This window comes from Crinia signifera, chromosome 3, assembly GCF_055691185.1.
Source record: "Crinia signifera chromosome 3, ASM5569118v1, whole genome shotgun sequence".
NCBI lineage: Eukaryota > Metazoa > Chordata > Amphibia > Anura > Myobatrachidae > Crinia > Crinia signifera.
In genome coordinates, this window is record NC_139219.1 from 341,729,702 (window position 1) to 341,756,136 (window position 26,435).

The 26,435-nt window shown below is 45.1% G+C and overlaps 1 protein-coding gene across 4 annotated transcripts in view; it reads right to left on the reverse strand.

Moving 5' to 3' along the window:
• Nucleotides 1-1,175: 1,175 nt before the first annotated feature.
• Nucleotides 1,176-26,435, reverse strand: part of ABHD1 (abhydrolase domain containing 1) — a 141,131-nt gene continuing 115,871 nt past the window's right edge. For all 4 annotated transcript variants that reach the window (XM_083178991.1, XM_083178992.1, XM_083178994.1 and 1 more), the window contains 4 exons: nt 14,162-14,335; nt 11,971-12,019; nt 1,669-1,834; nt 1,176-1,576 (listed from right to left, as the gene is read on the reverse strand). In XM_083178991.1, the coding sequence (XP_083035117.1) occupies nt 1,386-1,576; nt 1,669-1,834; nt 11,971-12,019; nt 14,162-14,335 (580 nt within the window). In that variant the 3' untranslated portion in view covers nt 1,176-1,385. The remainder of the gene's footprint in view (nt 1,577-1,668; nt 1,835-11,970; nt 12,020-14,161; nt 14,336-26,435) is intronic.

A 26,435-nucleotide genomic window follows, 5' to 3' on the forward strand; every position in this document is an offset into this window, starting at 1 on the left:
TTCGTTCCAGTTGCCTGGAGACAAGATATATATTGGTGCCCCCACACACACACACAACCCTATATAACCTTGTATAAAATATGTATTTCTCTTCAGAAATATAGATAGATAACACATATATATGTTTCAGAAGTCAGCCTCAGAAGCAATATCGTTGGCTTTTAGATAACTGATTTAAACTTCCAGGGGGAGGAGAGGTGCCCCCTTGGGAGCAGGAGCCCTGCGGCAGATGACTCCATTGCCTCCCAGAGTTCTGACTCTGCTTCACAGCCTAAAACTCCACCCAGACCAAATGGTTTAATCAAAGGTGTGATCAATTTCAGTCCACTGCCCCCACTAACATGCAGAGATTTCCTTTTTACTATACATTTGGAGAGGAGTCAACAAGGCCTATGATGAAAGGTACACCATTCCCACTGTGAAACACGGAGGTGGATCGCTGATGTTGTGGGGATGTGTGAGCTACAAAGGCACTGGAAACTTGGTCAAAATTGATGGCAAGATGAATGCAGCATGTTATCAGAAAATACTGATCAGCCCGGAAGCTGCGCATGGGACGTACTTGGACGTTCCAACATGACAATGATCCAAAACACAAGGCCAAGTCGACCTGTCATTGGCTACAGCAGAATAAGCTGAAGTTCTGGAGTGGCCATCTCAGTCTCCTGACCTCAATATCATTGAGCCACTCTGGGGAGATCTCAAATGTGCAGTTCATGCAAGACAGCCCAAGAACTTACAGGAACCGGAGGCTTTTTGGCAAGAAGAATGGGCGGCTTTACCATCTGCGAAAATAGAGAGCCTCATCCACAACTGCCACAAAAGACTTCAAGCAGTCATTGATGTTAAAGGGGGCAATACACGGTATTAACAACTGGGGTATGTAAACTTTTGATCAGGGTCATTTGGGCAGTTTCTGTTGTCATTATGATGTAAAAAGAGTAAACACAGTTGTCTGACAATAAATGGCGTCACCCAACCACTGACCATGAGTGACAGAAACGTTTGTGAGTTACCATTCATATTCTCTGACAGATGGCCAGAAAATCACACATTCTGCTGCTGGGGTATGTAAACTTATGAGCACAACTGTATATAAGGGAAGCTTCTGCTGCCCTAGCTGTACATACCGGGTACATGTTAGTAAGTCTGTGCCTGTGCGTAATGTCCGTGTACATGGTTAGATTATCACTTTATTGTTTTTTTAGAAAATGTACAAAAATTAACTTCAGTGTTGTGTTCCCTGATAGTATTGACAATCCATATTGTTCCCTGGATTATTGTGTGTGGCTACGGACGGAGCTTGCCCTGTGATTGGCGGACATTGTGGGAGGAGATGACATCTACTTATTGGGTTTGAGCATAACTGTTTTCCTGCTTTTGGTTCAAAGCTTATTTTCTGTATCAGCCTCATCTTCCCAATGGCTGAACACAGCGCTGGCAAACTGTTTGAAGACACGATCTATATAGCTCTGGTGATTTGGAAAGAGACCTTCCAAGAAGCCAATGTGGCCACCATGGGCAAGGATCAGTAGAGCCACATGAGGGTTGCTGGAGGCTTCATGTAGTGGAATTCCTGGGACAGGGTAGAAAAGATTGGAAAACTCCGTCACATACAGTGAGAACACCTGCCTATAGGACGTAAGTCACTGGAACCACATTACTCACCATGGATGGGAGAGAAGGGGTCATCTGCTGCATTGATGCACAGAACTGGGGTCTTGATGTTGTGCAGCTTGTTGTCAGGGCTGGCATGGTGGTAGTAATCATCACACGACTTGTAACCAAACACCACTGAGGTGTAACGTTCATCAAATTCCCGGATCGAGCCAGACTGTAACAAGGCAGAAAACAAGCACTGTCAGTTGGGAAAGGTCTAGAAGAAGGGACAGCTACAGTGGTGTCATGTCCTCCATATTTGTCACAAAATCTTTTCAGAATATATGACGAAGGTAACATCAGAAAACATGTCATACAGTTTTTAGAGACATTTATCTAGGACAAAACCTGGATGAGCAGAGATTCTTCCCAGGAGTGACCGGCCAACCAACATCCTCCAACAGCACATCTATGACTTATCCAGGAAGTCATAAAAGAGCCCAGAGGAACATCTAACTCAGGGACGGGGAACCTTCAGCCCTCCAGCTGCTGTTGAACTACACATCCCAGCATGCCCTGTAACAGTTTTAGCATGGCCAAATAGTATAACTGTAGCAGGGCATGCTGGGATGTGTAGTTCAACAACAGCTGGAGAGGTTCCCCATGCCTGATCTAAGGAGACTTTACCTTAGTGTTCATGGTTCCTCCATAAGAGACTGGTCACAATTGTTATCCATGTGAGGTGCAAGGCAATAACCACTGCTTACCAAGAGTCATATTTCCCAAAGAAACACATTAGTCTTTTGGGTTTATGTTCTGTGGACTTATGAAGAAAAAATTTAATTTTTTGGAAGACGTGGGCCCTGTTCCATCTGGGGTAAAGCCAACTCCGGACCTACAATAAGAGTATCATTCAGTACCTGGCAAACATGGCAGCGGTAGTGAGATGACGTGGGGATACTTCTGGACCTGGGAGAGTTCTCAGAAATTCTACTAAATCAGGAATTACATTCTGAGGGACCACTCAGTGCAATTGGGTTATGCAGGAAGATCATGATCCGAGGCACAAGGGAAAGTCCACCTCTGGTGCCTCATGAGAAACAGAATGAAGGTTCTGGAGCAGTCTATTCAAGCCTGAACCGAACCTGAACTGAATCCAATTATGCTGTGGTCAGGCTTTATATACACGTCCATACTGTGATGTGCATGAACAGAAGCAATTCCCCCCGACCATCAGTGACGTGAGAGACTGATCTCCAGCCATCGGAAGCATATGGTGCAGCTGATGCACAACAGTTATTATGCTAGGGGCAATGGGTGGTATCGGGCCTGGATTGTGTTCTTCTGTTAATGAATGGTCATGTGGATACGCCGGTTGTCTTTCTCTTATAATTCATTTCGGTTGAAGATCTGAAACAATTAGATGTGACATATGCAATCAGGATGGGGCAAGCACACGTTGTCCTGCCACTGTAGCTCCAAGTTGTGAATAATCCCTCTGTAGGGTCCGGTTAAAGGTTAAAGGATCCGGTACCCCTGGAAAAAAGGAAATTCCGAGCCAGCAAAATCATCTCCACTGATGCCCCTCACATTCTGTCTACACTGGTAGGCACACGGAGCTCCCATTCACGCATGCACGGAAATGCAACATCACAGTGCCGCTGCCGGCAGAGCAGCAGGTGAGAGACGCGGCCTGCACATGGCAGACGTGAGACCACCTGTAACCTCGTTACAATTAGTGCAGAATATTGGATATAGTTCTTTATCTCTGTAGTTGGAGACCTACGTAGTGTCGGATCACCACCTAATTAGGTGTGATTACACGGTCACACCACCATTTCTGCCACTGAAGAGATTTAACTTTTATGGTGTGAGAGACGCGGCAAACCGGACTGACTACAAACTGCCGGATTCGGGCTAGTCTTCTCTCCTGGCATCTCACTCTCACCCCCATTACCTTGTATTAGCAGGTAGTAGTACGGAGGGCAGTGAACTTTGCACGGAATAGCCCTCCCGCCTCCCGGCATCACCATTACTCAAGCTATTCCTCTATGGAGAGTATTCAATGTTTGTATTCTCCATGTGCAGCACATTTGCTGCCAGCCCTCCCTATCACCCTATTCAATGCAGCAGGCGTTTGCTGCCCCTGCTGGCGAATTTTAACCCCTGCAGCGAATGCCGCAGGGAGCCGGGGGATGGAGGCAGGCAGGGAGATGTAAGCCTCCCAACCTGCCCCAGAATTTATGGAGGAGATGTTGAATGCAAAACGGTGAATCAGGGCAAAAATCAGGGAGAAAGCAGTTCTCCATCCTAGCATTGAATACACTCTCGGCGAATCCCAGTGAAAACCCCATTGAAATACACCAGTGAATTGCAGCGAGCATGAAATGGAGAACTGGCCGGCACTCACTGATCGCTTAAGGCGAACAGTGAACATTGAATAGGGGAGAATCAGATTGTCAGTGGAAAAAATTCACTGCAAGGAGTGAAAACAGCCCGATTCTCCGAAAACACGGTGAATCGGGAGCACTGAATACTGACCTGCAGTATATTGGGACTTGTAAGTATTGCGCTAGTAGTGGAGATATAAACACACACAGACCGGTTACTTATAAGTACTGGACTTTTTGCTTCATTAGATCTGGCTCATCGATTGGGACATTCTTCTCCATACACATAGAGGGGAGATTATTACTGGCTGACTATTGTTAGTTTGTCATATTTTAAAGTAGGAAGATTTTTAAGTAGGGCGAAAACAGTTACATAGATTAAAGCTTGGACTTATTCTGGACCAACTGTGATGTAACTCCTGTCTCCTTCTCATTACAGGTAACTCATATCATCAGTTACACCAGTATTGAAGTAGCTGCATGCAAACTGCTATATTTAGGTAACTCATACTGTATCATCTGTTACACCAGTATTGAAGTAGCTGCTTGCAAACTGCTATATTTAGGTAACTCATATCATCAGTTACACCAGTATTGAAGTAGCTGCTTGCAAACTGCTATATTTAGGTAACTCATACTGTATCATCTGTTACACCAGTATTGAAGTAGCTGCTTGCAAACTGCTATATTTAGGTAACTCATATCATCTGTTACACCAGTATTGAAGTAGCTGCTTGCAAACTGCTATATTTAGGTAACTCATACTGTATCATCAGTTACACCAGTATTGAAGTAGCTGCTTGCAAACTGCTATATTTAGGTAACTCATACTGTATCATCTGTTACACCAGTATTGAAGTAGCTGCTTGCAAACTGCTATATTTAGGTAACTCATACTGTATCATCTGTTACACCAGTATTGAAGTAGCTGCTTGCAAACTGCTATATTTAGGTAACTCATACTGTATCATCTGTTACACCAGTATTGAAGTAGCTGCTTGCAAACTGCTATATTTAGGTAACTCATATCATCTGTTACACCAGTATTGAAGTAGCTGCTTGCAAACTGCTATATTTAGGTAATTGTGCAAATATAGCATATAATATATAAGATTTGAAAGTGAGTGAGAATTTATTAGTGGCTGGGATGGTATGTAACCTCTTACCATTTGTTATCTTAGTTTTATTGCTAGTGGAAGAGGGGCTCTGGCTGGGTGGGGTCTCAATCAATTAACTTAGAAACAGCTTTTAGTATATACTGTATTGTGAACACAAGGCTGACCTCAGCCTGGCTGACTATTGCAAGCTGACTATTGTTAGTTTGTCATATTTTAAAGTAGGAATATTTTTAAGTAGGGTGAAAACAGTTACATAGATTAAAGCTTGGACTTAAACTGGACAGAAACTGCACAACCAACTTAACATCTTCGTATCAAAGTGAATCAGAAAGACACCAGCAACCCAGAAAACCAAGAGACTGCTTTGAGTGAGCTCATTTCATTCTCACATCATACTACTCCTGGCTGCTTAATCTGCCTATTCAGCTGTGATGTCACCATTTCTCCATCTGCTAAAACTTTTTGAATAAACTTTTTGAATATCACTCTTTATGCTTGTACTTGCACTGTCAGTTTTGAAAATGCCCAGCTGTACCTCTAATGACTTTACCTCTCTTGCTGTTCCATTGAGAGTAGGTGTCACTGATTATTTTATTCTTGGCCCTCTTCTCTATCTCTACATGTCCTCTCTGGGTGAACTTATTTGCTCACTCGACTTCCACTATGCCGAAAATACAAAAATCTACCCCTCGTTTCCTGATCGTTCTCCTTCCATCCTAACTCATATCTCCAACTGTCTCTCTGCTGTCTACTCCTGGATGACCCAGCGCTTTTTTAGACTTACAATTTCAAACACTAAGCTGACCTCTTCCGACCCTCCTGCATAAAACCTGACCATCTCTCATCCTAACCTGTTTATGCTCACTTCTCTCCCTTCTGTGTCACCCCTGTCTGTCTCACCCTCCCCTTTAGAATGTAAGCTCTCACGGGCAGGGCCCTCTCTCCTCATGTGCCTTTCTTAGAATATATAAACCACTGCCACCCTGATAATTGCTTCAGTCTCCTGTCCCCTGATGCAACTGTCCGTATTAACCATGTACTTGTCCTAAACTGTCTTGTAATGTAATTCGTTATGTGTTTGCTCATAACTTTGCTCTGTACAGCGCTGCGGAATCTGTGTGCGCTATATAAGAAACTGTTAATAAATAAATAATAATAAATTACCAATCAAAACACTGGTCCAATTTTATGCAGTTTTCATATATTATTTGTGCACATATGCTTATATGATTACATTAATTGACAACTAATTACAGTACGTCTAACTGTGAATGATAGGTGGTTATCTTAAGAAGCATATGAGCATTATAGTTCTATTGTATATTCATATTTTTAAATAATTTTTCATTTTTTTTGTTATATTTATTTATTTTTTTATAAATAAAAAATGATTTGATAAGATTGTGTATAGCTGTGGTTCCCAAACTTTTTTGAATCACGGCACTCCGGAGTATCATTTTTTTCCCCCACGGCGCACCTAGGATAAAAAGGTTCTTATTGAGAAATTTAGAAAAAATTTAGAAAAAAATAAAAGAATAAAATTGTGTTTACAGTATACAGTATGTCATCCTTAGGTTTAATTATGAGGTGAGGGACCAGATTCACATAGTTTATGATTTACAGCCACCAGCACTGGTTTTGACTATTACAATGACTATAAATAATTTGCATTGCTCCTAAACCATCACCCTGAGGCACCCCTGCAAGGGCCCCTAGGCACATAGTTTTGGAACCACTGGTGTAGTATTAATTCAGACCATTATGCACCTTGTTAAAATGAGTGCAGAATATTGGATATAGTTCTTTATCTCTGTAGTTGGAGACCTACGTAGTGTCGGATCACCACCTAATTAGGTGTGATTACACGGTCACACCACCATTTCTGCTGCTGAAGAGATTTTACTTTTATGGTAAAAATCATTTAACAATTTAGTGATCTAATACAAATAATTCTACTAGTGCCCGAATCAGGAGGGTAACCAGTGCACATATTACAGGCTCAGCCGCACACTGTAACAGAATCGCCCATGTGATCCTATGGCCATGCTGCGACATCATATACTATAGAACTGTCCCCTAACCCAACACTGCAGGTTATCAAAGGCTGTTATACAATAAGGGCTAGATATGATCTTATAGATGATGCTAATCCTAAAACTGGCTGCCTAGCGGTGGAGGCGGTTATAGGGGAGGAAGAGCGCTGGTTACCCGGTAGTTGTAGCCTTTAACCCATTAAAAAACCATTCAAATGAATGGGCAGCTGCTGATTGGCTGAGAGCTCTCTCAACCAACCAGTTTTGAAATCTCCTGACTGGGGCATCCCAGTTCTGCAGATTATAGGTGTGTGCCAGCAGTGGAGCACCGCTGGCACACAGCCCTGATTGATTGCGATACAAAGCGTGAGCACCCACGATGTACTGCTGATGGGTCAGATTCCAACTCATCTTATGGTCTGCCCATCCAACCTCTGATGAGCATGGGACAGGGCATCAGATCGAATGCCAACCACAACCAATTTCACAGCACGATCTGTCAGAAACAGGTGAAATCAGGCCCAAAAGTGTATGGGGGCCTTAACAAGAATGATAGTGAATCTACCCCTCAGAGTCAGTGTGCTGCTGTGGCCTCTTTATCTCCACCCACAGTCCATTTGAGTCCCTTTTGTCTGGACACAGAGTAGTGTGAGAGCCACCTGGCCTGCAGGGATCCCACTACTGTGCACTGCCCCAGCAGAGGTATCAGGATCATGAAGGCAGGGTGCTGCAGGAAAGTTATATTTCTTCTATGATCCCCATGGCAGCCATCACTGTTATGATCCCCATGGCAGTGCCCCTCACTAATATTAAGGGTTCGGTTGGAGTTGCCCTATATATGTCCGGTTCATCTGTGGATGGCGGTCGTAAGTCCCGGCTTCTGTGGGCAGGAAAAATGGAACCATTAGCATGGCAGTGCAGGCGCAGTGGATGGAGACACATGCTAGCGCTGTCTGGCTAGCAGGGAGTGTGCTGGACGCCGGCAGAGAGCCAGAAGCGTACGGGATTCACTTCCGGGTGCGGCGTCTATTGCCATCTGCCGGAAACAAAGCCCTGAATTTTTGTCCCACCTAATACATCCGGAAGCTGAGGAGTGTTTGAGCGCCTTGAGGGGTTTATAAGCTCATAGCTCAATGGATGTAAATGAGTTCCATACCTCCCAACTTCTGACGTCCCCGAGGCGGGACGCAACTGCTGCGCGCCATATGGGGCATGACCCAGAGGCTCTGTGAGCCTCTCGCCATGCCCCCAGGCCCCTGGCTGCGGGAATAGACGCTGTGCACATGCGCACAGCGTTTATTCCCCGCTGTTTAGCAGCAGACAGGGGCCCTCCCAACAGCCCCCCCTCACCGCGGGACACTGCCGGCCGCGGGAGGGACAGCGGGACAGGCCCATATAATCGGGACTGTCCCGCTGAAAATTGAGACTGTTGGGAGGTATGGAGTTCGGTTATACAGCAGGAGTACTATGTCTCAAGAAAGATTTGCTGAGATGCCGGATGAGGCCCCTGCGAGGTAAGACCTTGTTTACTATGGGCATCAGTTGGTTTATTTTTGTCAGTGGTAGTGAGACTTGTTATTTCTTGTTTTATTGCGTCTGGATGTGCAATAAGCAAGAAAAAGACGGCTAAGAAGAAGCATTTGGCGTAGACATGTATGGCATGTGAGAAAGTCTTTCACAGTTCTTGTAAAAGATCTAATCTGTGAGGAATGTGAACCCGGGGGAAAAAGACCCGTGTGACTGAACCTGAGGCCACAGTGCAACCAGAGGCCATTAAGCAATTAATGAACTGGATGAGGCAGACGTTTGTAGCTAAAGATGATCTGATGGGTCTGCAAAATGTGAAGAGATCCAGGGATTAAGCTGACTTTAGTGGTCATGAAGGGTCCTCAGGGGACGGTGACCTGGTTAACACGTCTGGTGCAGATTGTGAATTAGTGGATGAAGATAGAACCTTCAATCTAGATGTGGTGGAGAGTTTATTGAAGAATAATCATAAGGCTTAAAGAAACACCTGAAGCTGGGGAGCGTAACCCATTGTTTAAAGATTGAGTCAAGAAAGGCAGGGCTTTCCCGGAACAGAATGGTCTGGCTGGGATAAGAGAGTTGGTAGTCTGACTAGAATCGATAAGACGTTCCCATTTAAAGATGAACAGTTTCTTACTTGGTGTGGAAGTCCAAAAGTGGATGCTGCAGTAGCAGAATTAACCTCTAGTACCACTAGGGCCCTTAGATTATGGGGGGCCAATATGCATACAGACATAGAAGATAGAATATCTAAACAATACATTCTTCGTAGTCTGGAAATCATGCTGAAGGCCGTTGATTACCTGTGTGAAGCCTCCTTGAATACTGTGGTATTTTCGGCGAGGGCCATGGCTGCGGGGGTCACAGCTAGAAGCCATGGAATGCGGATGCACACCCCAAGAACAGGCTGTCAGCTATGCCATTTGAAGGTGACTTTCTGTTTGGCTCCAAATTAGATGATATGATCAAAAGGATTTCGGGAGGCAAATCTTTTAGGTTGCCCCAGGATCGAAGAAATGGATTTCCTGTACTGCAGTCTTACAGACAGCTATTTCACGACACTAGGTCCTACAGGCCAGGCCAATACTCTAGGAGAGGTTATTCTTGGCATTAGTTATTTCATACACCTTTTAGAAGAGGGATGCGGCAATGACTATGCCAGTCCAGTAAAGATAGGGGCTCATCTGTTGTGATATGTGACAGTCTGGGACTGTTCCATCACAGACAGATGGGTCTTAAAGCTTATAAAGGAAGGCTACAAAATCGAGTTTTTAAATTGTCCCAGGAGAGAAAAATTTGTCAGATTGAGTGTTCCGAAGGAAGAAGAACAGGAGAAAGTTCTTCTTCTAAAAGTCCAGCAATTACTGCAGATTGGTGAGATAGAGAAAGTACCTCACAGTCAACGAACAAAGAGTTTCTACTCAAACCTATTTCTCGTTCCAAAAAAGTACAGGTGGTTACAGAACCATTCTGGATTTAAGGTGCCTAAATGCATACGTAAAAACAATAAAGTTTTGGATGGAGACTTTAAGATATATCATGACTGGGATAAGGAAAGGTGATTTCTTAGCGTCAATAGATTTAAAAGACGCCTATTACCATGTGCCGATCAATCGGTACCACCGAAAATTTCTGCGGTTCTGTCTAAAGAATTTTCATTACCAATTCACCTGTTTGCCCTTTGGTTTCAAGACTTCACCAAGAGTATTCACAAAAGTTCTCATGGCAGAGTTGAGGAAGCAGGGCATTCATATATGGTGATACCTGGATGACCTTCTCATTTCGGGTGAGTCAGCAGACAGTGTAAAGAACAGTGTGACCCTGACAGTAGAGTTTCTAAAAAGACACGGTTGGGAGATAAACGAAGAGAAAAGCCAACCCCAGCCGACTCAGAACATCATGTTTCTAGGTATTGTCAGTTCAACATTGTCCTTTCGGGAGAGAGATGCACCAGAATACAGTCTCTGGTTTAGGAATTGGCTTTCTCAATAGAAGTGACTGTTCATGAGGCTATGATGCACCTAGGCATGATGGCATCGGCCGTGGGCTCAATGGAAGATGAGGGCGCTTCAGTGGCAAACATGAGTATAATTCGCCTCTTTCCCAGCCATACATACCATGTTTGTAGATACGAAGCATGGCACAGCTTTATTCTTGCATCTTTGAGGTCCAGGCAGATTGTGTGTTCCTTTGACACCAAGGACACTACAGCAATTCACCTCAGCATCAGAACACGAGTGCCATAATAAAAACACCTTACTCATGATTGGTTGGTTAAAGGCGCACCTCGCTTATTCATATAGAGGGAAGCAAGCGAAGAGCTGCTCACATTTCACAGTTTAACGTATGCAACAAGATAGACTCATAGATCTCTGGCCCCTCTTATCCGTCTACCCTGAAGGCTTGTATCTGAGCCTAAAAACTTCATTACTAAAATGTGTCCCTAACCGCGCCTTCACCGATTACACAATTGTTCCGCATGACTGGAATTTCCAACTCGCAATTTTGTTTTGTTCGACACGCCCTACTGCGGACGCCTCCGAATCTGTAGCTATACTAGTATACTGTACTGCCCGCTTCTTATCTGCTCTAATAGATTATCTTATACATATGGATTCCCGTATATTACTGTATTCTCACCTAGGTGTTTTATTTAGAGATTGTGATGACACTTTGTTCAGCCAACACCTTGTGTAACACACACACACACACACACACACACACACACAGTCACTTTCCCATGTTACCACAACCAATGCTGGTCTATTACTGGTATATGCTGTGTTACCCCACCCTGCTTATGGCTTAGCTAAACCTTCCTAGAGTATTAGCCGTGGTATTAGTAAGTTACCAATGACTGGATATCGGGTGGGGGCCCACAACCAGAAGGGACCGGTAGACTCACTCTCCTCCTCTTCAGTGACCACTTTGTTCTCTGCTACTTGCATCACATATTCCCCCCAGTTAGCGTCAGCAGGTCATTTGGTAGCTTCATCAGTGATTGGCATATAGCAGACTTCTCCAGAGCTGCACCTCTTCTCTGGAGCTCTCCCCTCTGCTCCATCTGTGTAACTATCTCACTCTTTCTGGAACTCATTATACCAGGCTCCTCTCTTTTCCCAGCTCTCTCAGTCCTATGTACAGAACTAGATCTCCACAAATAGAGCCACATATCTTCCCTGGAGTCCCTCATATCCCTACTCTGGAGGTCTCTGCCAGTAATGAAGGATGTGGCTCTACCAGAGAGAGGGGCTCACACACCTATAATACAAATTGTGCATGTTACACAGGAGACCGTCATACCTGTAGTACATAGTCCACATCAAGGACTTTGCCAATGATGTCGCGATACCTGCAAAGAAAGAAATAGTGACAAATGGGTCAATGCCAGAGTGGTCAGGAGACAAGACAGTGAGGTCAGAGGTTCCAGGAGAACATATGTCTACAACTTACAAATCTACAGGGACCAATACAAATGTAACCATGAACAAACACTACAGAGGCTAAGTCTACATATGACATCACAGGTACACATGTCCCCTGGCAAGAACTGTCATTGGGATAACATCCTGGCATAAAAATCAGGCTCTAAGAAGAATTATTTAGGAGAAAATTTGTAACAGGTTAATAGTGATGTCTTCATATCATGTACTGCACGCACCGGGGCAGGGCACAGATGTCTCCTTACCATCCACTGCACAGGGACAGGACACAAATATCTCCCTACCATCCACTGCACAGGGGCAGGGCACAGATGTCTCCTTACCATCCACTGCACAGGGACAGGACACAAATATCTCCTTACCATCCACTGCACAGGGGCAGGACACAGATATCTCCTTACTGTCTACTGCACAGGGGCAGGACACAGATGTCTCCTTACCATCTACTGCACAGGGGCAGGACACATATTTTCTTACCATCCACTGCACAGGGGCAGTACACAGATATCTCCTTACCATCTACTGCACAGGGACAGGACACAGATATCTCCTTAAAATCCACTGCACAGGGGCAGGACACATATCTCCTTACCATCCACTGCACAGGGGCAGTACACAGATATCTCCTTACCATCTACTGCACAGGGACAGGACACAAATATCTCCTTACCATCCACTGCACAGGGGCAGGACACATATCTCCTTACCATCCACTGCACAGGGGCAGTACACAGATATCTCCTTACCGTCTACTGCACCGGGGCAGGGCACATATCTCCTTACCATCCACTGCACAGGGACAGGACACAAATATCTCCTTACCATCCACTGCACAGGGGCAGGACACAGATATCTCCTTACCATCCACTTCACAGGGACAGGGCACAAATATCTCCTTACCATCCACTGCACAGGGGCAGGACACAGATACCTCCTTACCATCCACTGCACAGGGGCAGGACACATATCTCCTTACCATCCACTGCACAGGGGCAGGACACATATATCTTCTTACCAACCACTGCACAGGGGCAGGACACAGATGTCTCCTTACCATCTACTGCACAGGGGCAGGGCACAGTTGTTTCCTTACCATCCACTGCACAGGGACAGGACACAAATATATCCTTACCATCCACTGCACAGGGGCAGGACACATATCTCCTTACCATCCACTGCACAGGGGCAGGACACATATCTCCTTACCATCTACTGCACAGGGGCAGGACACAGATGTCTCCTTACCATCTATTGCACTGGGGCAGGACACAGATGTCTCCTTACCATCCACTGCACAGAGACAGGACACAAATATCTCCTTACCATCCACTGCACAGGGGCAGGACACAGATATCTCCTTACCATCCACTGCACAGGGGCAGGACACATATCTCCGTACCATCCACTGCACAGGGGCAGGACACATATCTCCTTACCAACCACTGCACAGGGGCAGGACACAGATGTCTCCTTACCATCTACTGCACAGGGGCAGGACACAGATGTCTCCTTACCATCTACTGCACAAGGACAGGACACAGATGTCTCCTTACCATCCACTGCACAGGGACAGGACACATATCTCCGTACCATCCACTGCACAGGGGCAGGACACATATCTCCTTACCAACCACTGCACAGGGGCAGGACACAGATGTCTCCTTACCATCTACTGCACAGGGGCAGGACACAGATGTCTCCTTACCATCTACTGCACAGGGGCAGGACACAGATGTCTCATTCACAGGGGCAGGACGCAGGTCTCTCCTTACCGACTACACAGGGGCAGGACACAGATGTCTCATACACAGGGGCAGGACGCAGGTGTCTCCTTACCGTCTACACAGGGGCAGGACAAAGATGTCTCATGCACAGGGGCAGGACGCAGGTGTCTCCTTACCATCTACACAGGGGCAGGACACAGATGTGGCTCTAGCTATGTGACAGTGATGGGTCTTTTCTCATAGGGGACAACACAGTCCTCTACTGACTCAGACGTGGCCCTATACTGACCCAGAGCCGAACAGGTGCACAGAATTGCTGTAACTTACCTCTGTACAGTGTTCCGTATGGTAGCAGTCAGAGTACGATTGAATAACATGTAGTTTAGTGGCTGTTCCAGGGATGCAGAGGACACAAAAACGTTCCATGGAGTGGACAGGACGAGAGCTGCCCGGAGCGGAGAGCTACAGTCAGTGGCAGCCAGGTAATTTAGGAGAACCATTCTAGGATGGATAGAGAAATATATATATAAGTAGGTACTGTGGCTCGGGCACTCTGGATGACAGGTGACTTGCCCAATGCTTTGCGATGTGCATGCTGCCAACATACAGCAACGGTATATAGAGGGTTGTGGCGGCGGCACTCAGGACTTAAAGAACTGACTCAGACAACGGTCAGGTGGTCAACATTTCAGCGCCTGCAGTACTTTTATAAAGAACAAGAACTGACGATAAAGCAGTCACCATATAAGAGGATAGCAAACCGGGCGGGGTGTCCTCCTCATGTCCACCTCCTGCTTTCCAACTAACGCGCAGGTCGCACGGTAGTCAAGTCATATGGCTGCCCACAGTAGCCTAGCAATCAGTACAAGCAATTACAGTGAGAGGAAATACCATGGGGGAAATTTACTAAGAATATGATTTTTCGTATTCTTAATACGACTGCATGCGGCTGTTTTAGCCATATGCAAATTCATGTTCCGGAGGGTAATTTACAAAGCAGTCAAATACGACTGCCTTGTAATCCCCAATGGCGTATTCACGTATGAATTCGTATTAGCAGCCGTACATACAAAGTCTGCACGGATCAGTCAAAGAGCCGGGGCTGGTTTTAATAAATCAGGAAACCAACAAAATAGGGCTCCGCTGAATTTTTAAAACCAGCCCCAGGCTCCAAGACCTGGGTAAGTAGAAATTACTTCCAGAGGTCCCACAAAGGATTTCTATGGACCCTGGACCAAGGATCGCCGGACCCAGGATCAGCAGGATTACCGGACCCAGGGCTACCTATGGGCTCAAGATAGGTAAGTATCAATATGTGTGGGCTTTGGATGCATTAAAGTTTTATTTTTCGCGTGTGTCAGTGTGCTTTTTTAACTATTTCTGTGAAACTGTAAAAAGTTCCAGCGGGCCCTTTAAAGCCCCGCATGCTGGGACTTGTGGTTCTCCAACTCCCAGCACGTGGGGGAGGCTTGCTGGAACACATAGTTCCACAGTATTAGACAATGGTTTATAATTCAATTTTTTACACTATTCATCAGCACGGTACCCAACGCCCAGGGGTACCGGGGACAGCACCAGGCTTCAGCCTGGGCAGGAAAGTCCTGGAGGGGGGGGAGGGGGCCCTTCATTGGGGGATCTCCACTCCCCCAGGGCCCCTGCCCAGGCTGACTGGTCAGTAGGGATGAATGCTTTGGCCGGGGGGACATGTATGGTCTCACCCCGGCTGTTCCCTGTATTTTGGAAACCAGCCCCGGCCCTGGAGCCTGGGACTGGTTTTAAAAATTCAGCGGAGCCCTATTTAGTTGGTTTCCTGATTTTTTTTTAAAACCAGCCCCGACTCTTAACAGGGACTCTATTGTTGCCCGTAATGCTTTGTCTTTCATGCTATTCAACAATTTGGCATCACAACCCCTCACCAGGAACTTTTTCTACATGGATTCTAGTTGGCCAACTTCCTCATCATGGTTGCTGGATATTCCAAGCGTTCTGATGAATTCAGTGGCGTAAGTTTGTCCCAGGCGCCTGGAGGCAAGATAAATGTTGGTGCCCCCGTCCGATAGGTAGATAGATAGATATGTGAATAGATTATGCCAGCGCTGCAATTACCACAAAGTACGGCTGCGAGAGTGGAGGTTAGGGGATAGGTTAGGGTAAGGCTGCTGGAGGGGAGAAGTTAGGGTAAGGCTGCTGGAGGGGAGAGGTTAGAGGATAGGTTAGGGTAAGGTTGCAGGAAGGGATAAGTTAGGGTAAGGCTGCTGGAAGGGAGGTTAGGAGAGAGATTAGAGTAAGGCTGCAGGAGGGGAGAAGTTAGGGTAATGCTGGGTACACACCAGGACGACTAGGGCCCGATCCCCTCAATCTAGATCAAATTCCGACCAATTGGATGTAGATTGTGTGCTGATTGGGCCCTTTTCTGTCCTGGTGTGGATCGATACCGATCCGATGAGCGGTCCCGCGGGTCGGTCGTTATTGAGATCCTACCTGCTGCAGGTAGGATCTCAATGACGACCATACAGCCGGGTGCAGGTCACCATCGGATCGGACCCGCTCACGGTGCACATCGTGAGCGGGTCGTTCCCCCCCGCGTCACCGTGAGCGGGTCGGACGAGCCACTGACGACCCGCTCACGATGTGCATCGTGAGCGGGACGTCCTGGTGTGTACCCTACATAAGGCTGCAGGAGGGGAGAAGTTAGGGTAAGGCTACAGGAGGGGAGAGGTTAGGGGATGGGTTAGGTTAAGGATGCTGGAAGGGATAAGTTAGGGTAAGGCTTCATGAGGAGAGAGGTTAGGGGATAGGTTAGGGTAAGGCTGCTGGAGGGGAGAGGTTAGGTTAAGGCTGCAGGAAGGGATAAGTTAGGGATAGGCTGCCGGAGGGGAGGCTAGGATTAGGGGAGAGGTTAGAGTAAGGCTGCAGGAGGGGAGAGGTTAGGGTAAGGCTGCTGGAGGTGAGAGGTTGGGATAGGCTGCAGGAGGGGAGGCTAGGATTAGGGGAGAGGTTAGAGTAAGGCTGCAGGAGGGAAGAGGTTAGGGGATGGGTTAGGGTAAGGCTGCTGGAAGGGATACGTTAGGGTAAGGCTGCATGAGGAGAGAGGTTAGGAGAGAGATTAGGGTAAGGCTGCTGGAGGTGAGTGGTTGGGATAGGCTGCCGGAGGGGAGGCTAGGATTAGGGGAGAGGTTAGAGTAAGGCTGCAGGAGGGAAGAGGTTAGGGGATGGGTTAGGGTAAGGCTGCTGGAGGTGAGAGGTTGGGATAGGATGCCGGAGGGGAGGCTAGGATTAGGGGAGAGGTTAGAGTAAGGCTGCAGGAGGGAAGAGGTTAGGGGATGGGTTAGGGAAAGGCTGCTGGAAGGGATACGTTAGGGTAAGGCTGCATGAGAGAGGTTAGGGTAAGGCTGCTGGAGGTGAGAGGTTGGGATAGGCTGCAGGAGGGGAGGCTAGGGTTAAGAGAGAGTCTGTAGCCCACTCCCTGCTCTGAATAAACTCCATTATGTCTGTAATCTCACTGACCTGTGTGAGCCATAGACAGGGGAAGTAGCTCCTGGCTGTGGCTGGTGGTACCTGCTCACAATGTTGGGTCTCCTCCTGTGCCTGCAGGGTGCTGGCTGCTGGAATCTGCATTGCGTGCTGTGTGCTAGCTAGCTGGGGGGGTCCCATTTATTGCTGCTGCTGAACATGTCCAGAGGACAGAGGAGCATGTGCTGGGCTCTCCTCCAATCAGAGCTCAGCCCATGATTGCTCCTCTGACCCCACTGCAGTGTCTCCTGGGATTTTTTCTACCCAGTAGTGCACTGCAGATTACTGTGTGCTGCCCCGACCACCCGGAGGCTGCAGCAGAGGTAATCGCCGGCAGAAGACGATTCCCTCCTGCTCCTCTACTTCAGGAGGGAGGGAAGGAGGTAGGGGCTGCTGCTGGTCTGTGAGTAGAGCGGAGCCGGAGACAATGGAGGAGATGTGCCCCCTCCGGAGCAGACGCCTGGCGGCAGGTCACTCCATTGCCTCCGGCAGTTCCGCCACTGGATCAACTGACTATAGGGCAGTGAATTGGTTTTAGGTTCACACTAGAGGCCATGAGCAAATTGTCCCTTTCCGTGAGTTTAGAATACATTTTTGTTGTTAATCTGTTGAGCTGTTTAGTTACATAGGCCCTTATTCTGATCGGTGCGGCCGGATCCGAATATGCGGCCAGCACCGTGCGTCCTAAACCCCGCCTTCCATACGGATCGCCAACTCCGTCCGTACGCGGTAAGAAGCTGTCCGAACGGACCGCACGTGTATTTCTCATGAATACACCTCCTCCATCTCAGGGAACCTCCCCCATCATTCGATGGTCGCAGACCATCGAATGCAGGACCGAGTGGTCCGCCAGCTCCCGCAACCTCAGACCACACGGGCATTTCTCCGTGCAAAAGCAGGGATCTGGGCGGGCAGCTGACATCCGGCAATGTCATATGTCCGCCCCCTGCACGTGCGTCACGGCCGCATTACCATACGTACGCCCAGCGTTTGCATGGGAACGCCCATGAAACGCGGGGTGTAAACATATGGTAATGAGCCCAAACAGCCCTTCACGCCCCTCTCCACCCCCTGTTCGTAGTGTTCACATATCATGCGGGATTTGGCCGTACGCCCCGCTCGCACATGCGCAGAGACGCCTCTGCACATGCGCAGACACAAAACATCGGCGGCACGAACGCACGCGGATATTACCGCACCAACCAGAATAAGGGCCATAGTTACATAGTAGGTGAGGCTGAATAAAGACTTGCGTCCATCTAGTTCAACCTCGGTTTTAGTGGGTATAATCTATTATCTTATCCCATAGTTATACTTGGTGTTTTCTGATGTCCTTAAAGATAGATTATGATTCTTATTTGTACCCCTGGATGTTTTTAACCAATAAATGTTTGTCCAATCTTATCTTAAATGTATTTATTGTGTCTGCCGACACCACCTCGCCCGGAAGAGAGTTTAGTGATGGTGACATCCAGATAGTTGACACTCTCACTGTCAATGGAAAAGGTGAACTTGACTGGGTGGTCTGTGTTGTTATGCTTATTAATGAGTTCCTCTAACTCAGTTGCTTCCCCCAACCAGAACAGTAATACCTGTACATCGTCAATTTAACGATAATAGGCTAGAATTTGGTACTTGTGTATTTTGGCGGCGCCCATCGCATCGCATACCATAAGGTATGCGATGCGACGCGATATCGCGTGATACTGTACAATGTCATACAATTTTAAAATTGTATGACATTGTACATGGCATACAATGCGATGCGATGCGATTAAACATTGTATAAGCACCGTAATGGGTGCTTACAATGTGAAATGCACCCCCACGCCACCCCCCCCCCCCACTATAAACGTGAACCCGAAGCGTGGCGAGCGCAGCGAGCCCGCGAGGGGCGGCGGTACGCGTCCTCCGACCTTTTCATACCCCCACTATCCACGTCGGCGTGGAGTTGAGAATAGAAAGTGTGGCGAGCGCAGCGAGCCACCGAGCCCGAAGCGAGGGGACGCGGATACCTGTGAAGCCCGTGAGGGGACTCCGATACCTGTGAAGGTATCCGCGTCCGCTCGCCATGCTTCGGGCTCGGTGGCTCGCTGCGCTCGCCACACTTTCTATTCTCAACTCCACGCCAACGTGGATAGTGGGGGTATGAAAAGGTCGGAGGACGCGTACCGCCGCCCCACGCGGGCTCGCTGCGCTCGCCACGCTTCGGGTTCACGTTTATAGTGTGGGGGGGGGGGGTGCATTTCACATTGTAAACACCCATTAGGATGCTTAAAAGCACCCTTTATGGTGCTTATACGATCTTTCATCGCATAGGGGCAAAAATCACGTCGCATGGCATGCGATGCGATGAAAACATCGCGCGATGCACATCGGGGGCGCCGCTATAATACACAAGTACCTAGAATTTTACTAGAAATCATCGAATTACTGAAAAACAAATCATGTTCTACCTCAAACATAAATAGGTTAGTGACTGATAGGGCCACATTGGACCCCATTGCCACGCCCCTTAGTTGTTGGTAGAAACTCCATCACAAAATTAATAAGTTTTGGATAAGGTCAATGCTAACAGGTGCATGAATACATCATTGTCAGGGCCTAAATAATATTGGTTGTTAGATAACAATCTCATGACCGCCTGCAGACCCATGGCATGGGGTATGCAGGAGTTCGGGTTGCAAATGTCCAATGAAATCAGCAGACACTGGTCAAGTAATTCAGGGAATTAGGAAAAAAGTACTAAACTGAGCGCATAAAACCTGGTTCGGGTTCATCCTGCTGCTGTTTCAAAAAGGGATACTCGGCCCTTTTAGAAAAGAAAATAAACTGTTTGCAATTTAAACTGCGCTTTTGGACCCAAACATAAAACTAGAACAGTTTATCTTAAAATGATTTTAGACATTTATTCTTTAAAAAAGATAAATCCACCGGCCGGTAGCACACTACATAAAATAAAATCACAATATATAGAACATGGACTCACAGTATAAACATTACTAGCTAGTCATAGAGAAGCAGCTGTTAGTAGTAAAGCGTATCCAGGCTCATCAGAAATGTAGCCGTTAGTGGTTAGTCCCATATTAGACATGCAAAGCAAAGTTCCTTTTCTGGCAATGTTTAGTCTCTTTTAGGATGTAATTAGCTTTTTATAGCACCATTTGAAGCAATCAAAGGAAAATGTTCCGTTAAATTGTTGCAAGCAGACTAAATTACACAGCATCTCCTTCCCCAGAAGCAGCAGGTTAGTAGGCTTGTTAATAGCAGCAGATATATGGCAAAAAAACGGATGTAGCCAGTGAGCAAGATATTCTGACTCCTCTGCCTGGTTTTACAGTCTACCTGCTGCGTGATGGTCTCTCCCACCAGAAACTCGGGGAAACGTGTCACAGGACCGTGCCTGTAACACACAACCACCGATCGTGGGACATTGGAACCGCGGCTGGATATTCCAGAAAAGGCTATATTTATAGGAGGCACCAACAGCCAGGAACAGCTTATGGTGGGAGAGACCATCACCCAGCAGGTGGACTGTAAAAACCAGGCAGCAGAATATTGGGTTACCATGGATCTATTGGGACCTTTTTGTTTGCTGTTACTATGCGAGCCAATAGTTGCTTGTTATATTTTTATTCTGAACGGTATATTGGTTCTGAAAATGTCCAAGACAAAGATATGGTAAAATATCTATCCCCACATTGACGTGTGTCTGGACTTCACTCTAAAATATTTGTCATGTTACATATTGCATATTATGTATTAACTGATATTAACAATAAGTGATATATCAATTCATGTATACAGATAATAAATAATTAATAAAAAGTATGCAATATTTCGTGTTGTGTCTGTTTTTCCCCCCTCAACATTATTGCTTGTAAATGTACAATTCTTTTGTATAGTCGGTACTTTTTAGAATGGTAGAGTTCCTCTAATAATTCATTGTTATACCATGTAGTTCTTCCGACAGTATTTGGTCTTTAGTTGTTGTTTGTGATGGGTTTTTTTTAGGGTAACCAGATAGTAAAGAACTTACTGGATCTAGTTTCCATGTCTAAAATACATTTCCATGTCTAAAATTGAAGTCTAGAGAACATCAATGCTCAGGGCATTGGGTCTCCATGGATCCATTGGGATAAGATAGCCTTCGCTATGCAGGCCAATAATCGCTTTGCATCTCGTGTTACATTTCTATTCTGGGCGGTATAGTGATTCCAAAATGCCCAAGACATGGATATATTAAATGGAATACCCATCTCAACATTGATGTACGTCTGGACTTCTATTATGTCTGCATCCTCAGTAAGACATTTGAAACATCTTGAATTATCTGATGTTCCTATTAAATGTCTCAGTTTAGGGGTAGTATGCTCGGTGAAGAAGTTTATTTTGCATTTCGACGTATGATGAGGAGACTAGTTGTTTATTTAAAGAACTGTTCCATTGAATAATAGTCTGTAAAGTTATATTCTTAAAAGTATCTTGCCATTTGGCCATACCTGTGTTCATTTTTGTAAGATCTATTATTTTCCTAGATAGATCATTAATTAGTGAGTATGGATGGTCCTGTTTATCACGTATTAGTCGGAAATTTGTTATCTGTTAAGAGTAATTGAGGTAGTCTACTTTGTATATAGCTTCGTGTTTGAAAATAAACAAAATATGAAAAAGATATATTTGGATATTTTTCTTTTCACTGATCTAAAGTTAGTATATTTGTACTATTCTTTTTTTGAGAATAGTTTTTGTTTCTTTTGAGTAAGCAAAAAACAATGTACATACGATACAGTTGTACAACCAGTGTACACATTGCACAGGTACAAAGCAATACAGACTATTTATTCAGTGAAACATTAAAACACTGTTTTAATGGATCTCAAGGGTTAGAAAAGCCAAGATGAGACGATTATGTGATGTGGTTAAATATGGTATTTGAGAGTAGCACTCAGCCAAATGTTACAGTATGAAGTGCTAAGGGGGAGGGATGGAAAAGAGGAGAAAAAGGGGGGGGGGATAGCCGGCTGGTTCTGTTTGCGTGAGATGGGTTCATAGTGATAAGAAATCAGTGTGTGAGTCTGATCATATAGTGTTTAGAGGGGGTTCGGCCCCAAAGTGTTCTGTCCACGGTGCCCAGGTCTTAATAGAGAGGTCAGGAGTGTCATGTAATATCGCAGTAATTCCTTCTAGTCTGTAGGTTTGCCATATAATAGTAGTGGTTATTGTTGGCGGTGTGATGACTTTCCAATTTCATATTTGACTGTGTTTAGAATATGTTTGTCTAGCTTTTGTTGGTGACTGAGAGCTTGTGGGATAGGGCGGGACAGTAGAGAGTAATAGGGGGAACTTGGGATTGTGATATCAAGGACGTCAGTTATTCATTAATGAATTTTATTCCTATTTGTACTATTCTTGTTCAAAAACTGGTATATGTAACATAGGCCCTGATGGTGCCAACTGCGGATGGTAGTATTGTTTTCTCCAGCCAGAAAATATGGATTGTCTAAGAGTGGCCTAAACCAAGAAAGTTGTACATGTAAGCCTCTTCTTTTCCTCAGAATTTGCCATGCCAAGCATGGAGTGTAAAGTAGTGGATTTTTTCTTATCTCTGAAGGTATTCTCGGTAGTATCCATTATAGTGCCATTTATACTATATTTAGTCTTTGGATTTCTTAGACCCAAGTGCATGATTTTGCATTTTTTGGCATTAAACTGTAGTTGCCATTCTCTTGACCATTTCTCTAATCTGCCTAGATCATCAATCATTTGTTTTACCCCTCCTGGTGTGTCTACCCTGTTACATACCTTTGTGTCATCTGCAAAAAGGCACATTTTACCCTCAATTCCATTTGCAATATCACCAATAAAGATATTAAAAAGCACCGGTCCAAGTACAGATCCCTGGGGAACTCCACTTCTAACCTTTCCCTCTTTTGACTGTACTCCGTTTACTACAACTCTCTGTTTTCTGTCCTGCAACCACGCTCTTATCCATTCAACTATCTTAGAATCCAATCCCAAGCTTTCAGATTTATTTAACAGTCTGCGATGTGGGACAGTGTCAAAAGCCTTACTAAAGTCTAGATAAGCTACATCTACAGCCCCACCTTGATCTATTACTTTAGTCACCCAGTCAAAAAAGTCAATAAGATTTGTTTGACATGATCTTCCCCCAGTAAACCCATGCTGTTTCCGATCCTGTAAATTGCTGGTTTTGAGATATTCTACAACTCTTTGTTTTAGGAGTGTTTCCATCAATTTCCCTACTACTGATGTAAGGCTCACTGGTCGATAGTTGTTTACCTCTTCCTTGCTTCCACTTTTGTGCAACTGTTTTCCAGTCCTCTGGGATTACTCCAGTAGCTAGTGACTGGTTGAATAATTCTGTTATTGGTTTTACCAGCTCCCCTTTAAGCTCTTTTAGTATCCTTGGATGTATCCCATCTGGCCCCATTGATTTATCCACTTTCAGTTTTGAGAGTTCTGTGAGGACTTTCTCCTCTGTAAATGTACTTGTCTCTCCCTCAGTTTTCTGACTATACTTGCAACTTAATTGTGGCCCCTTCCCCTCTCTTTCAGCAGTGAATACTGAGCAGAAATAATTATTAATATGATCTGCTATTACATTGCCCCCCTCAAGAAGACTTCCACTCTCTGTCTTTAGTCTTATTATTCCACTTTTTGTTTTTCTCCTTTCATGATTTTCATTGCACCATGTCTCTGTAATAGCCACAATATCCAGTTCATCCCTTGTCATTATTGCAATTAGTTCTGGGATTTTATTTCCTAAGCTCCTAGCATTTGCACACATAGCTCTTAAAGTTGTGTTTGTGCTTCTCCTGCTGCTAGCTATGTTCATCTTTCTGTCTATATCTATTGGGTTTTGATCGGCATTATCTTCTGTTGCAGTGGATAGGCTTTCTGTTCCATTTGCCTGCAGAGACAATACCTCTAGGTTGGGGGAGCAGATTTCTTCATTCTTATTTGGTTCACTGCCCCCTCTGCTAGTTTAAATAGTTGCTGATGAAGCTTCCAAACTTCTCACTTAGTATTCTCGTTCCCCTTGAAGATGGGTGAAGGCCACAACTTTTATATAAGGCTCTGTCTTGCCAGGTAGCTTGACTTTGACCTAAATATCCAAATCTCTCCTCATTGCACCAGTTCCTAAGCCAAACATTGAAGTTTCTAATTCTCAGAGTTCTATCTTCCCCTTGGTGTACTGGCAATACTTCTGAGAGAGTTACAGTGGCTGCCACCTATCTTAGAGCAGTTCCTAATGTCATCTTTTACAGCCATTACTTCAGCATTAACCAGGTCCAAGGGTATTTGTACCCTTTACCCAGACCAGGGCATATCTATAGTTGGCTGCCATTGCATTCTCTTCCACAGAGGGCAGGTTCACCCCTCCCAGTATTGTTGGTTGTTGCAATTTGAATAATGAAATTCTCGGGCGTTTATTTGCCCATATAAATTGTGTGAGTGCTCTATTCATAGTGTTATACCAAAACAAAAATGATAGATTATTCGTGGCGCAATGCTGCCTCTAAATCACAATTCCTGAAGTTACACCTTTACTTCAAAACATACAATTGGACAAAAATTGGAACATAGAAATAAAGGCGCAGTAGATACTCATAACTTTGTGCCAAATGTCCTCTTTTTTGATGGGGCGTGGTCTTTCTCAAAGTTGTTGGTTTCAAGCCGTGGTGTGCAGCAACACAAAAAAAAGAAAAATAAACAACACTACATTTCTGTGTGTTCCTTATTTCATAGCTAGGTGTGTTTTACGCGGAAGTGGTTTGTTTCAATGAAGCGTACCGAAATTCGCATTAGATTAGATGGTATCAAGCTTATAACGGTTTCTTTGATACGGTTCTGAGAAGCTCCACTTCCTAATGTAGGTGAAAGTAATCTGCTTTTCCCGTCAATTTTTCAAAATTGTGAAAGAGTGTCTCCACATGTGCTCAAAATAATAAAAAAACAGCTCATGTGTAGTACATAAGTGCAAAATTTGTGTTATTGGTGAGTGAGGAGCTGAGAAAATATATTTAACAGCATACCTCACTTACCCTTTTACAGGTGATAGAAACATATAAAGGTTTCTTTATTATGAAGGGTGTACCTGCACTCACGGTGTTATCTGTGGTTTTCAAACCTATAAAGGTTTCTTTATATGTATGAAGATAACTTCATGTGATAGTGGTCAAATAGATATTCAGATACCCTGTGATCTGGTGACTCCAGTTATTCAAAGTGCATAAGAGAATAAAAATAATTCAGTGTGTGATTGAGTATATTCAATGAGAGAGATTCCACCAACAGTATACTACCATTATTGGTGTACCTTACTCACCCCTTCAAATTGGGGGACAATGCCCGTAGCGGTTTCTTTATCCTCCTGGAGGTTACCATAGGTAAAGGGTTTGCCAGACAAAGTTTGTAAGACCAGGTTTGATAAAAAAATCACACTAATTTTAATCCAAAAAAATATTGCAAATGTCCCACACACACTATGAGGACTGTAACAATTCTTAAAAAAACGAAAGAATAAAAATACAAGTCACGAATAAAAATAGTCCAATACATACATCCAGGAGAAAAGGGGCTGTTCACTCTCCTCTGACAGGATCAACGCGTTTCGGTCTGATGGACCTTTATCACGCAGTGTCAGAGCAGAGTGAGAAGCCAGCTTTATATGGTGAGCAGCCAATGAAAAATGAGCAGGAAATGAGGTTGTCCTATTCATTACAAAAGTAGTTGCAATTATTAAAACATGAGACTAATTTCTTTAGATAAAAAGTCCTTTCCAATTATGCAGTGTTTTCTAAGACAGAGTCTAAAATTATTACAAGAGTCCATACTTTAATTCAGATACAGAATTCGTTCTGGGTAGGTTACCATGGAAACTCTCTGTCACTTCCGGGCACAGGCCTCCTCTTTGAATATCTACTGAACACAGAATAGTGATCTGGTGGTGGATACACCGGATCCATATAGCTAATGTGAAAGAAGCAGTGATCAGCGCTATATCACCCTGGCGATGTTTTACTATCGCTCTCCGGTATTTGTTATAATTGATCAAAAAGCC